The sequence below is a fragment of the Schistocerca serialis genome, chromosome 3 (assembly GCF_023864345.2).
Source record: "Schistocerca serialis cubense isolate TAMUIC-IGC-003099 chromosome 3, iqSchSeri2.2, whole genome shotgun sequence".
NCBI classification, from domain to species: Eukaryota; Metazoa; Arthropoda; class Insecta; order Orthoptera; family Acrididae; genus Schistocerca; species Schistocerca serialis.
In genome coordinates this window covers 996913163-996928019 of record NC_064640.1, presented here as the reverse complement: position 1 = coordinate 996928019, position 14857 = coordinate 996913163, and the positions used below count along the sequence as shown (strand labels likewise).

At 42.2% G+C, this 14857-nt stretch overlaps 1 protein-coding gene across 5 annotated transcripts in view; it reads left to right on the top strand.

The window, feature by feature from the left end:
- The window catches only part of LOC126471447 (muscle calcium channel subunit alpha-1-like), an 876499-nt gene that overhangs the window by 360840 nt on the left and 500802 nt on the right, over positions 1-14857 (top strand). For all 5 annotated transcript variants that reach the window (XM_050099633.1, XM_050099629.1, XM_050099632.1 and 2 more), the window contains exon 4: positions 128-267. In XM_050099633.1, coding sequence (XP_049955590.1) covers positions 128-267 — 140 coding nt within the window. The remainder of the gene's footprint in view (positions 1-127; positions 268-14857) is intronic.

Below are 14857 nucleotides of genomic sequence, written 5' to 3'. Positions count from 1 at the left end.
CTGTAGTGGAAATATCACAATTCTAATTTACTTTTCTTAACACAGTATTTCCATGTTAAGTTACCTACATTTCTGTTAACATGTGTTATCATTATTGTTTTTAATACTGTATGTTTTTCCATTTCAGGAAAAAATTGAAAATGTCTTTTTAGGTATATTTACAGTTGAATGTGTGATGAAGGTTGTAGCGTATGGTTTAGTGGCACACCCTGGAGCATACTTGCGGAATGGCTGGAATTTATTAGATTTTACTATTGTTGTTATAGGGTGAGTTGTAATATTAAAAATATTCCATTTTAAAAATGTTCATTTTGTGACTTTTTGGTACACATTTGACAAGGTGTTTATACCAACAGCATGTTTTGTAGGGCAATTATCTCTAATTAGCACTAGCTATAAAACAATTTTTAACACATTCAAGACTGGCCCCATTCCCATGGATGGGTGCTGTTTTTAACACATTTTTTAAAAAATTGCAACTTCTTGACTGTAAGGTAAAGGTAAGATAAGTTTTGCATTCTGACTCTATACAGTCCAGTCAGGCCTGACCAACCATTGTGTCATCCTCTACCAATCATGTTATTGGATGCGGTATGGAGAGACAATGGTCAGCACAAGTTTTGTTGACCTTGCAGACGCTACCAATCAGTTGAATAGCTCCTTTGTTAGCCTCGCGAGGCTGAGTGCTCCCTATACCAGTCCTCCAACAAAGCAAAAATCCCTGGCAGTAATGAGAATCAAACCTTGGCATGGCAGTTAGCTGCACTGACCACTCAGCTACAGAGGCGGACTTTGCAACTGTGAATACAATAAATTTGTATGATGTTTCATTTGAAAAGGTGAAACCTGGTTTATCTATTCTTAAAAATCTTACTATTACATGCTAAAATTAGCAGATATACAACATGTTTTACTAAATCATGTTTTTCTTCTGAAAAAGAAAGATCTACAGATCATTTTTATAAATAATTTTTCTGGGTATAGTATGTCATGAATAGACAGGCATACAAAAATCTACATTGCAATTATGATGCCACCAAAACATTTATTTCTGGCACATTTTTACCTTCTGGCTCTTACTAATGTTAGAATACACTTTGCAGACACATGTTTGAGGCAGATTTTTTTTGGTAGGCAGAAACTGAAAGCAATAAATCATTGAAACACGTCAGCCACTCCCTTTACCCCCTTCCCATTCTTGCCCCCTAATACTTTTTCCTTTCTTCTCATGTCCTGTTACTCATGTATCACACACATTCAAAGAAATTCTTTTCAAATGAATGCTGCAGGAATAATAAAATAGTCTTGTTCCTCAGAAAGAACCATATTAAATGAACCACATGAACAACAACTATCAAACACCTCATTAATCACATAAATCAAAAAATAGAAGTGATTGAGAAACAGATTATGAAGAAAAGCTAATTTAACATGTTTACAGTCTTACAAAATTAGACCCATTGGGGTAGCGTAGAGCGCTAATGCGCTGCTTCCTGGACTCTGGTAGGCGCACCAGCCCCGGATCAAATCCACCTGGCAGATTAATGATGAGGGCCGGTATGCTGGCCAGCCTAGATGTGGTTTTTACGCAGTTTTCCTCATCTCACCAGGTGAATACTGGGCTGGTCCCCATGTTCTGCCCCAGTTACACGATTCACAGACATTTGCAGATGTTCGCACTATTTCATGGCTTACACTAGACACAGACAGCTGGGGTACATTACTTACGTCCCGGGGGGTTCGGAGTGGCGGCAAGAAGGGCATACGGCCACCCTCTGCAACTAACATTGCCAAATAGGATAACAAGGCCAGGCCCATGTTGAAGCAGGAGAAAGGCCTAAAGAAAGAAAGAAAGAAAGAAAGAAAGAAAGAAAGAAAGTCTTACAAAATTTGCTATTGTATACGTTGTGTTAAGATTATGAAAACAGCAGTCACTACTTGAGTACAACACACGTTATATTTACAAACTCCTTTCTAATATGTAATGTGTGTTTATTATTAAGAAATATTATATATGTAAGTTACATAACTGAGACCAGATATTTTGATAAATTGTGGAAGGAATGCCTAATAAGATATTCTTTTACTTAGTTTTTGAGTGTCAAGGGATTTTCAGTACTACATTTGATGTCACCTAGTGACATGTTAGCTAATTGATGTAGCATAGCGCTTTACTACTCATTGTTCTATTGGACATAGTATTCACTTGTTTCCCTTCTCCATTTGAAATGACTCATTATACTTGAACCTATGGTTTAATGTCAATTCCAAAGCACAGTGTCACTATCAAGGTTATCCAGAGCATGCGTAAACTTCTTTCTTATTTATTTACGTCAATGATGACCATACTGCATGCATTGAAGACAAACAATGAGAGCACTCCAATGACAGAAAACTTTAGTCCCACAACTGTTTGTATTTTGTAGCTTCATTTAATCCAGTAATAATAATAAATATAAATAATTACATACATCTAGTACATTAGTTACATTAATATATGCAAAAGTAAAGTGGACCAGTCACTGAAATTACATTATATTACAATTCATCTATTGCTTCATATGATTTAATTTAATACAGGGCATCTAACCAGTAATATATTGGTTGTTTAATTGCATGTTCAGGAGAATCTTGTAAAAGTAGCTGAAGTGTATTAAATAATGTTTATCCTCTGAGTTCGCAGCTGTTAATTGATCTTGACAATCTATGGTATGTATAAACTTAACGCCCAGAATCATGTAATTAACTCTGCACAAAAATACATTTAGCACTAAGGAAGAAACTATGTTATACAACTTAATGAAACAAAATATTTCTCATTTGCCGTTGTTTGAATTGTCCACCTCCACAGTTGAGTGGTCAGCACAGCTGACTGGTGTGTGTGGAGGACCCGGGTTCTTTTCCCAGTTCTGCCAGGGATTTTTCCTCAGTAGAAGGACTGGAATGAGGTTCATCCAACCTCATCATGCTAAGTGAGGAGCTTCTTGACCAAGTAGTATAGGCTCCAGGTCAGGGTACCTAACATTGGCTGGGAGAGTGGCATGCTGACCTCGTGCTGCTCATGTTGAATCCGGTTACAGAACTGACGAAGGATGACACAGTGGTCAGTTCATACTGAGGGACTACCAGGGCATCTAGACAGAGTTTAGTCTTTAATTGTTTGCACTGGTGTTCAAATAAAACTAATACTTTCAAATAATTTATAAAGTTACTGTTAAAATTTGTCCTTGGATGAAGAACAGTTTCAGTTGCAGCCTATTGTTAGTGAACTCGGAATCAGTTCCCTACTGTTGTTTCACTTCTGTATGTACGTAAAAAAATTGGCACACACGATCAATAAAGACTTATTATAAATGTGCAAGGGTCCTATTTGAGTATATATAGCTTTTAGCACATTAGCTCATATACACAGTATTTATTTATTGCTGATATTATTCTGCATGTAAATTTCAAGCTGTCTGGTCAGATCAAATATTTATTATAATAATTCACACACACACACACACACACACACACACACACACACACACACACACAGTGGTATGTGGTGTGCAAAACTTAGGGACAAAAGTGTGGTGTGCAAAACTTAGGGACAAAAGTAAGTTTCATATGATGTGTCACTGCCCAATAATGTAAATTGATGAAGCTTGGACCATACATAGAAATAACTGCTACACTGTAGTGCAGAAGGTTACTGAAATAAATGCTATGAGATGAACAGCAATGGCATTTTTATTCAAAGTCAATAGTTACATTGAAATTGCACCTATACCTGATGGTTCTCTGGACCTTACAAAAGGTGGTACACCGTTCTCGATAGGGTTTTGGTCATCATGAATGGCAGTGCATGCTCTTAAAGTGCCAGTTTCATTCTGTCAGTATCTACATTACCACTAGTATGAGATTACATAAACTGTATTCTGCTTATGTAGAGTAAGACAGAAAAATTGCTACGTGTTGACAAGCACCAGCAATGATCTGGCAGTTGTCTACCTTGCTGGTGGAGGAATGGATCATCCTACCATAAGAAGTCCTTACCAACCTTTCGGTCAGCATGGAAACATGTTGCAGAGACTGCACTGCGTCCATGGTAATCACACACGCAATTAAGAACCATGTCCTGTCTTTTGTAATGTCCAGGGGACAATCATGAATCGCAGTGATTTTATTGTAATTATTATTGTGGAATAAAAGTATAATTTCTATTCATCTGATTGTGTATTTCTTTCACTGCCTTCTTTCTGTGATCCAGGTTTAACTTTTATGATGCTGTGTTACTAAGCAGGGACACATCATGTGAAAAATACATTATTCTTACATTTTGCACACCAATGTACAGTGCAACATTTGCACGTATATCAGATGGAAGAAATTATAAGTGACAGAAAAATCTTAGGACTGACTGAGAATTCAACCAAAGAACCACACATCAAAGATGTAGTACAGGATGAGAGCTGTGTTCAGAGTATGATGATGTACCCAGTTGTTGTAATTCTGATCATCACTCCACATATCAAATTACAACCCGTTACTTATTGTTGCTCTAATTTCCCAACTTTGTATAATGATTTAAATTTTCAAGGGACTACATTGTGGGAGCAACATCCCCCCTCCCACCAACCCCCTCTCCCCCACACACGCAGACACACAAAAAATTGTGCCTAAATTATAGGAAAAATTGTTTATTTTATACGAACAATAATAATTTCACCATCACCACGAAGTACTAATAAAGAAAGAAATAATTAACGTTTTAATTCTCTGTAATCTTGTCTATATGATTCAAGGCTGAAAACATTAATTTTCATTTAAGTGTAATATCCTGGAAAAAGATAAGGAAATCATAAATTCTGTCCCCAACCTTGTTATATGGTCACTGAAATGCCCAGTACTGCTTTGTACCTGCATGTATGGATTTAGTGAGATTAGTAATTAGTCTCTGATGGGTAATTTGCTACTCTTCAAGAGGAGTACTTTTCTCCTTTGGAATAATCACAAAAATAGGCTTGCCTACTTCAAAAACATATTTCAAGAAAAATTGTGACAGTCATGAATCATCAAAGAATTGTGTCAGATGAAGTTGAGGTCAATACAACTGCAGTTTGAGTGCATCTGTGTGATATTGTAACACAGAACTGTAAGATGGTTTGATATTTTCCACTGTCATGGAATGCAAATGATTTCTTTGTCAAGCAAAATTTGCTTTCATTTGGTGTGCTTTTGTCTAGCGAAGTCTTCTGTGCAGTGTCACTAAGTGCTTTGGTGTCATGTTAATGGAACATACACCAGAAGCATACATGCATAGGTGACATTTTCAGGATAGTTGACAAAAGTATCTGAGTTGATCAGACAAAAAAAAAAAAAAAAAAAAAAAAAAAACTGGTCATCCCCAGTGGGGATATTGCACTCCACCTCTGGCCTCGATTATAGCCTCAATTTAGGAAGAAGAGTGTCCACAAGTTTCTTCAGGTACACTATGTCCCACAGAGCTCCCAACTTGCAGGGATGTTGACTGTTATGTTTCACTTTTTGTTCCAAATACCATAGCCCTAGACATTTTATGTGGAATTTAGGTGATTTAGTGGTCCAGTCAAGGTGCAATAGGGTACTTAAGTGTTTGTCTAGTATAAAGGTGTGTGTGTGTACTACCCTGTGAGTATGGCTGTCATCCCCTTGGAACATGGGAGAGTTAATATGACACTAATTGTGAAGATGCAGATCAAAGAACAACTCCTGTTTGCCAAGAATTTTGAAATAAACATTGTGGTTAACATTTCAGTCAACTACTGCTTAGTTGCCATGTTGTCGTCTCATTCAGGGCGTGTGTGTGTGCAGCCTTCTGTGCTGAAGCAAGGAATAGCCTTTTCGAAGGTACCTGAGTGGCAACTATTCTTGTTTGTATTGAAACCAATAGTCACTGATGAAGCACTACACTTGCAGCCAACCTCTGTTAGTTATCATATTTTTATTACTACTGTTCTTACACCATGTTACATGGTTGCTAGTAGCCCACCATTCCTTATAGACATGTCAGACGATCCTCATTGATGATCGGACAGTTTCGTGCACTGTGTGGTCGTGGCTATAGCCAAGCATAATAGCTCATGTCTGTTGTTAATTTACAACTCCACATTGATGTCTCCTAATGTGCTCATTCCATACAGCTGGCAGGCATACACAAACAACTTAAATGGAGAATGACATGATCCCCTGGAACCGGTTTTTCACCATCTACAGTACTCCAAAGTGATGTGTGTAATCTGTAATAGGAGTGACTAATATTTTGTCCAGTGAGCACATTACCCATGATGTGGCTGTTGGCAAGACTTGTTGCTGATGCAATCTTCTGGGTGTTCTCAAGAACTTTTGTAAGTGATAAATGTTAACTATATTTTCTTGCTCCAGTAGTGCTGAGACATGAGGTCATCAGTATTGCTTCTCAATTCTGTTATATGTTTATTTTTCATTTCAGTTTTGTAGTGAATTAATGTGGAAGGAGCTGATGTGTATCTTCATGTCTATGGTACATTTTCGTAGGTAGGCTCTCACAAGATGGAGAAATCTCAACTTCCTGAACAGCAGTGTACATTACCTTAATGTGTTTCCCTCCTCTCACCAAGGCCACATTAATTTACAATTGCTGTCTTCAATTGATAAACTATTGCTGTATTGTTGACTAGATTACATTAGTAAATGGTTTAGTCATAACTTAAGTGCTATTTTTAGCATGAATCTTACATTCTTCAATGGAGTATACAATGTAATACAGTTCTCTGACAAGTTTACTGAGTGTTTCATCGTGACTCTAACTCAGACTTTCCATTTCTCAAGTATCACGATTCTTTGTCTCGATTATTTGTGCATACCTTCGGCTCACTCAAGGCCTCCAGTCTTTCAGTATCTCTCACATTCTCTTCTACATTTCACAGAATCCCCCCTTGTAGGTGCAGGGGTTAGAATAGGTTCGAGGTATTCCTGCCTGTCATAAGAGGCAACTAAAAGGAGTCTCTCACATTTTGGCCTTTGTGTGATGGTCCCCTGCAGGGTTTGACCTCCATTTTTCAAAATTTCCCAAAGAGCGAGCCAATTGGGAAGGGCGCTTTACAAGGTGTATCATATCCATCGTGCATTGAGATCTTTAGCCCACTTTCTCGTCGTCGCATTGCAGTCATGCCCATTCTCCATCTCTTGGGTGGGGACACCTTCCTGGGTGTGTTTTCCATCATGCACTATGCAGTGTCACTATCTGCATCGACCATGACCATGGACTTCTTTGTACCTGATATCCAGCACGGTAGCCAGTCCGTTGTGGTGGGGCTGCCATGTACCCTATTGTTTGTAGCCCCCTGACCACACAGGAATCCCTCTGCTGATGCCTGCGCCATTAACTCCCCACGTATGTCAAGGGGTAGATGCCCATCACCCTTGGGCATTGGGACTCCTGGCAATGGCCGTCTTGCCAGGTGGCCTTTGCTGCGGCTGGGTGGCACCCACGAGGAGGGCCCCTGGTTGGAGTGTGTGGCATCATGGTGGTTGACACGCGATGAAGCATGGTCCATTATCTCTTGCTGGTGGTGAAGCATCAGCAGTCTCTAAGCGTTCATGAGCTCAATTCAGTGCACAGAAGTATGTCCCAAAATTGTTCCCCTCCCTGGCCGCACCATGGGAGGAACGTCAGGCTAAGGATGGCAGTGGATCTTATTCGCCCCAGTACCTTATATGTTCGAGAGTTGATGGGGAATCTTTCATGACAATGAAGCCTCAGTTTTTTGTTGAACATTTAGAGGACAAGTTTAGGGAGGTGGAGAGATTGTCCAAAATGGGATCTGGTTTGGTCTTGATCAAAACAGCATCCTCTGCCCTGTTACGGATGTTACTCCGTTGTGACAAACTGGAGGATGTTTCTGTAATCATCACACCCCATAAGAGCTTAAATATGGTCCTGGGTATCATATTTCATAGGGACCTTCCTTTTCAGTCTGACGATTAACTGCGTGCCAGTTTAGAGCGGCGTGGTGTACATTTCATCCCGCGTGTCCATTGGGGTCCATGGGATAATCAGGTTGCCACCGATGCTCTCATCTTGGCCTTCAAGGGTGATACAGTGCCTGAGAAGGTCAAGGTGATGGTCTGCTGCTGTGATGTAAAGCCCTATATCCTTCCCCTGATGCGGTGCTTTAAGTGCCGGAAGTTCTGCCATATGTCTTCCGCTGTACTTCCAGTGTCACATGTCGAGATACTTGCTTGCCAGACTGCAGGATTCTCCAGAAAGAAAGGAAAATCATGGAGTACAAGACTCTGGACCGACTGACCTACACTGAGGCTACGAGAAAATTTGAACACTTTCATCATGTACATATGATATGGTCTTACGCCACCGCGAAAACAGTTCTGGCACCATCACCTCTGCCAACCCCAGTCACCTCTCAGAGCCGGAAGACTACTTTTGCCCCCTTGTTGGTTGGGGGCACTTCCCTCCCTGTTGCTCCTGCACCACCTACTTTGGGAACAACACCCCCCAACCATCGGGGACGTCCGTCCCCACTTCTAAGCCAGAGAAGCGTAAGTCTTCTTCAGCGTCTCTCTCTAGGGAGGGTCACTCCCTTCCCAGGTTTCTGCTAGTGGGAAAGATGACACCCAACAGTGGCTGAAGACCTCAAAAGCAGCTGGTCATAGGGCTTCACACTCAACCTCAGTCCCGGAGACTGAGCCAGTGAAGTCCTCCCAGCCAGGGAAACCCAAGGAGCAGCGAGAGAAATCCAAAAAGAAGACCCCTAAGACCAAGGAAATTGAGGTGGCACCCACACCACCGCTACCTACAAACTCTGTGTCTGAGGATGGGGTGGAGATTCTGGCATCCACTGAGGACCTAGATCTCACTAGACCTTCAGACACAATGGATATAAACTGCTTAGGCAATAAGTCAGTGGCAGCAGGTGACTCTGAGGCGTAAACTGCCTCATTGAATGTTCCATGCCTTCCTAGTCTCACGATGACTTCATCCTCCAGTGGAATTGCGGCGATTTTTTACACTGCCTGGCTGAGCTACGGCAACTGTTAAGCTTTACACTTGCCATCTGCCTTGCCCTCCAGGAAACATGGTTCCTGGCAATGCAGACCCCCACCCTCTGCAGCATAAGGGATATTACAGGAACCATAGCGACTATAATCGAGTGTCATGTGGGATTTGCATTTAAATCCTAAACTCAGTCTGTAGTGACACTGTGCCCCTTCAAACCCCTCTTGAGGCTGTGGCTGTCAGAATAAGGATGCCGCAGGAAACAACTGTCTCCAATGTATTTCTTCCTCCAGATGGTCCAGTACCCCTGAATGTATTAGCTGCACTGATTGATTAACTCCCTAAACCTTTCCTACATTTGGGAGATTTTAACACCCATAACACCTTGTGGGGTGGCACTGTGCTTACTGGCCCAGGCAGAGATGTCGCAACTTTGCTGTTTCAGTTCGACCACTGCCTCTTAAATACTAGGGCCGCCACACATTTTGGTGTGGCTTGAGGTAGTTACTCGGCCATTGATTTATCAATCTGCAGCCCAGAACTTCTCCCACTGCAGAGCACATGACGACCTGTGTGGAAGTGACCACTTCCCATCTTCCTGTCACTGCCCTGGCGTCAAGCCCACAGACGCCTGCCCAGATGGGCTTTAAACGAGGTAGACAGTGAAACTTTCACCTCTACTGTCACCGTTGAATCTCCCACACACGGTAACATTGATGTGTTGGTTGAGCAGGTGACTACAACAATTGTTTCTGCTGCAGAAAGCTCAATCCCTCGCTCTTTAGGATACTCCTGGCGTAAGGCAGTCCCTTGGCGGTCGCCGGAAGTCGCTGAAGCAATTAATGAGTGTCGGCAAGCTCTACAGCGGCATAAGCGGCACCCTTCCCTGGAGCATCTCATAGCCTTTAAATGGCTCTGTGTCCGCGTTCGCCAACTTTTCAAATGATGGAAGCAGGAGTGTTGGGAGAGATGCGTCTCCACCACTGGCTGCCATACGTCACTTTCCCAAGTCTGGGCAAAGATCAAACGTCTTTTCGGGTACCAGACCCCAACAGGTGTTCCCGGCGTAACCATAAATGGCGTGTTACCTACCAACGCAAACACGATTTCTGAGCACTTTGCTCGAGCCTCTGTGTCGGAGAATTACCCCCCAGCCTTTCGCACTCTCAAACTGCGGCAGGAAGGGAAAGTCCTCTCATTGACTACACACCACAGTGAATCCTATAATGCCCGTTTAAAGAGTGGGAGCACCTCAGTGCCCTTGCACATTGTCCCAACTCAGCTCCTGGGCCTGACTGGATCCACAGCCAGATGATTAAACATCTCTCATCTGACTACAAGCGACATATCCTCGTTATCTTCAACAGGATCTGGTGTGATGGCGTCTTTCCATTCCAATGGCGGGAGAGCACTATCGTTCCGGTCCTCAAACCCAGTAAAAACCCACTTTATGTGGATAGCTATCAGCCTCACTGACGTTCTTTGTAAGCTGCTGGAACGTATGGTGTGTCGTTGGTTGGGTTGGGTCCTGGAGTCACGTGGCCTACTGACTCCACGTCAGAGCGGCTTCCGCCAGGGTCGCTCTACCACTTATAACCTCATGTCCCTCGAGTCTGCCATCCGAACAGCCTTTTCCAGACGCCAAAACCTGGTTGCTGTCTTTTTTGACTAATCTAAAGCATACGACACGACCTGGCGACATCATATCCTTGCCACATCGTGGGAGTGGGGTCTCCGGGGCCTGCTCCTGAATTTTATCCAGGACTTCCTGTCACTCCATACTTTCAGTGTCCAACTTGGTGCCTCCCATAGTTCCATCCATATCCAGGTGAATGGAGACCCACAGGGCTCTCTATTGAGTGTCTCTCTATTTTTAGTGGCCATTGACTGCCTAGCAGCAGCTGTCAGGCCCTCTGTCTCACCTGCTCTGTATGCAGACGACTTCTGCATTTTGTACTGCTCCACCAGTACTGGTGTTGCTGAGTGTCACCTACAGGGAGCCATCCACAAGGTGCAGTCATGGGCTCTTACCCATGGCTTCCAGTTTTCTACCATGAAGATGTGTGTCGTGCATTTCTGTTGGCGTCGTAATGTTCATCCGGAACCAGCACTTCACCTTAATGATGATCCACTCACTGTAGTGGAGACATATCAATTATTAGGTCTGGTTTTTGATGCTCATTTGACTTGGACAGAAGTGTTGGCAGCAGGTCAGTTCCTTCCACTTCCTGAGCAACACCAACTGGGCTGCAGATCGCTCCTCTCTATTGCAGCTCTAGAGAGCCCTTGTTCAAGCCCGCCTTGGCTATGGGAGTGTGATTTATGGTTCAGTGGCGCCCTCAGCATTGCGTTTGCTCTACCCATTGCACCACTGCAGAGTTTGACTAACAACCGAGCTTTTAGGATAAGTCCGGTAACAAGTGTACTGGTGGAGGCTGGAGTCCCTCCATTGAAGATCAGACGTGCACAACTGCTCGCCAGTTAAGTTGCACACATTCATAGCTCTCTTGAAAATCCTAATTACCATCTTCCTTTCCCAACCACATTGGTTCACCTCCCATATAGGTGGCCCAGGTGAGGGCTAATGACTGTAGTTCGCGTTCGATCGCTTCTGTCTGAACTGGAGTCCTTCTCTTCACCACCTCTCCTTGAGGCCCATTCATGTACACCTCCATGGTGTAGCTGCAGGCCAAAGCTTCGCCTGGGTCATTCATGTGGCCCTAAGGACTCCGTTAACCCAGCAGCTCTCCGCTGTCTGTTCCTCTGGATTCTTGAAGTGTTCCAGGGCTCTGCAGAGCTGGTGGCCATGTCTCGTGCACTTCAGTATATCCGTTCATGCCCCGAGTAATCATTTCTTCTGTTTGACTCCTTGAACAGCCGACAAGCTATCGACCAGTGCTACCCTTGCCATCCAGGAGTCCATCTATGCCCTGGACTGGTCCTGCCATTCTGTGGTGTTTGTGTGGACCCCAGGACTCGTTGGCATCCCAGCCAACAAACTTGCTGACACACTGGCCAAACAGGCTAAGCGGAAACCACTTCTGGAGATGGGCATCTTTGAACCTGACCTGCATTCTGACTTATGCTGCAGGGTTTTTCGGCTTTGGGAGACAGAATAGTGTAACAGTATGCACAACAAACTGTGTGTCATTAAGGAAACTACGAATGTGTGGAACTCTTCCATGCGGGCCTCTCAAAGGGTATCAGTTGTCCTCTGCTGGCTCCACATTGGCCACGCTTTGGCGACCCACAGTTACCTCTTGCGCCATGAAGACCCACCTCAGTGTCGGTGCGGCGCCAGATTGATGGTGGCCCATATCCTGCTGCACTGTCCCACTTTGACTGCCCAGTGACGAAATCATGGGTTGCCGGACTCATTGCCGCTCATTTTATCTGACAACGCCTCATTGGCTGATTTAGTTTTACGTTATATTCATCTGGGTGGGTTTTATCATTTGATCTAAGTTTTAGCACATGTCCTTTGTCCCTCTGTGTCCTCCACCCTAGTGCTTTCAGGGTGGAGGTATGATTCCATTATGATTCTTAGCAAACTCTTGATATGGAGGAGGAGGAGGAGGGGCAGGAGGAGGAGGGGCAGGAGGAGGAGGGGCAGGAGGAGGAGGGGCAGGAGGAGGAGGGGCAGGAGGAGGAGGTGGATGTGGTGTAGGTTTTGTTGTTTTACTACAAAGCATTAAGTGGTCAGATGTTACTACACACAAATTATTAGGAGGCTTAAAATGATTAGAACACTTTGTAATGAGTGAAGACACATTTTTAGCCCTCTGTGTAGAATTACCAAATATTTTATACCAGAGCCTTTGCCTGTAAAACTAGGAGTGCATAGAGCAATTTAAAAATTAGCCATGGAAGTGAAACATGGACGATAAATAGTTTGGACAAGAAGAGAATAGAAGCTTTCGAAATGTGTTGCTACAGAAGAATGCTGAAGATTAGATGGGTAGATCACATAACTAATGAGGAAGTATTGAATAGGATTGGGGAGAAGAGAAGTTTGTGGCACAACTTGACCAGAAGAAGGGATCGGTTGGTAGGACATGTTCTGAGGGATCAAGGGATCACCAATTTAGTATTGGAGGGCAGCGTGGAGGGTAAAAATCGTAGAGGGGGACCAAGAGATGAATACACTAAGCAGATTCAGAAGGATGTAGGTTGCAGTAGGTACTGGGAGATGAAAAAGCTTGCACAGGATAGAGTAGCATGGAGAGCTGCATCAAACAAGTCTCAGGACTGAAGACCACAACAACAACATGCAAGATATGACATTGTTGACAAGTAGTTATGTTTTTCTAATTCAGTAAGCATATCAGCATGTGTTGCAGGGTGGCTGGCTTTTCCTTTTTATTTTCGTGGCCACTGTAATCTGCTTCCTTGTTTTACTCTCTTCTAACTGTTTTTTGTATATAGCTGTTGTTTTCTTGTTTTCTTGTTTTCTTGTTTTCTTTCATTCCTTTTAGTGTTCGCTGCCTTTCCTTTGTTCTTGTGGTCTTTCCTTTCTTTCTGTTTCGTGTTAAATGCCTCATGTGTTTTATTCTCACACTTGTGGCATTGTTTTATTAGGAACAAGGGACTGATGACCTCATAGTTTGGTCCCTTCCCCCCCTCTTTTAAACAAACCAACCAACCAACCATTTCACAGAATCTCTTCTGCATACCTTGTTAGAAGCAGTGACCATAAAAGGTCAAGGTCTGGGTTCATTATCCAGCCTGGTACAGTGTTATTTTTAGTCCCTCAGTATAATACATTTAGTTAGTCTAAAAATTCAATCAGTTGACTCACTTGCAATATTATAATGAAAGACTTTGTCTTTCTTTCACATGTATATTCAGTGACCAAATTGTTGAGTTACATTGGACAAGAAATTGTATCAGGTGCTCTTTTATTACACATTTTGAAACAGTAGAACAATACTTTGCAAATGGGAATAATCATTTTTTTCAGTCTTCCGATCATTACTGAAAATTAATTTCATGTTGTTGATATTTGTAGATCTCCAAATTTTTTTGCCCTAAATATTTAATTTATGAGAGAGACAAGTGGTTTAGTGAACTCCCGAGTACCTGCCGCTGAAATTCAGTCAAATAAAATCTATATGGTTTGTGTTCCTATGAGGGACTGTTTATAATTGTTTGTGTTATTTTGAAAACATATCTTACTGTTACAAAACTAAGAAGCAATAATTGAATGTACATTTAAATGTCAGAATTATGAAATAAGTACCGAAATTTTTTATCAATTGTCTCTCTGTTGTTCTACTATAATTTGTATTGCTGCACAATCATTTGGTTTGTGTAGGCACTCTCCTGTTACTCACCTCTTTTTTTTCTGCAGAAGTAACCTCACCTAATCATGATAGAAAGTACATCAGCAGTGATAACTTTGACTGGTATTTCTCTGTCACATCATTGGATTTGATGTAAATTGATTCTTTTTCACAATAAGGGATAAATTAATATAAATGTGTCAAATGATACTGCCCAGTTTTGTTAAAGTAATGAATTTTGGTTAATTTTGGACTTGCATTCTGAAAGAGTGGAGTTTCATGTGGACCCTTAATCACCTCCGAGAATTGTCAGTTTCACCATATTTTCATGTGGTACAATTCACAGAAGATGAAAATTAAATTTTAAGAAACTGATTTTAGCTGTCCTGTTTGTATGTAAATCAGAACTGATTGTGATAGTTAATCAAATGTTAGTTTTCTAAGTATCAGTTGTTTTATTCAGATTGTGAGCTTAAATCAGCTGTTTCAATTTCAACAGTACAGTGAAATGAGGTTATCAGTATCTCTGAAATGTTTTTATTAAATGCAGTGTATG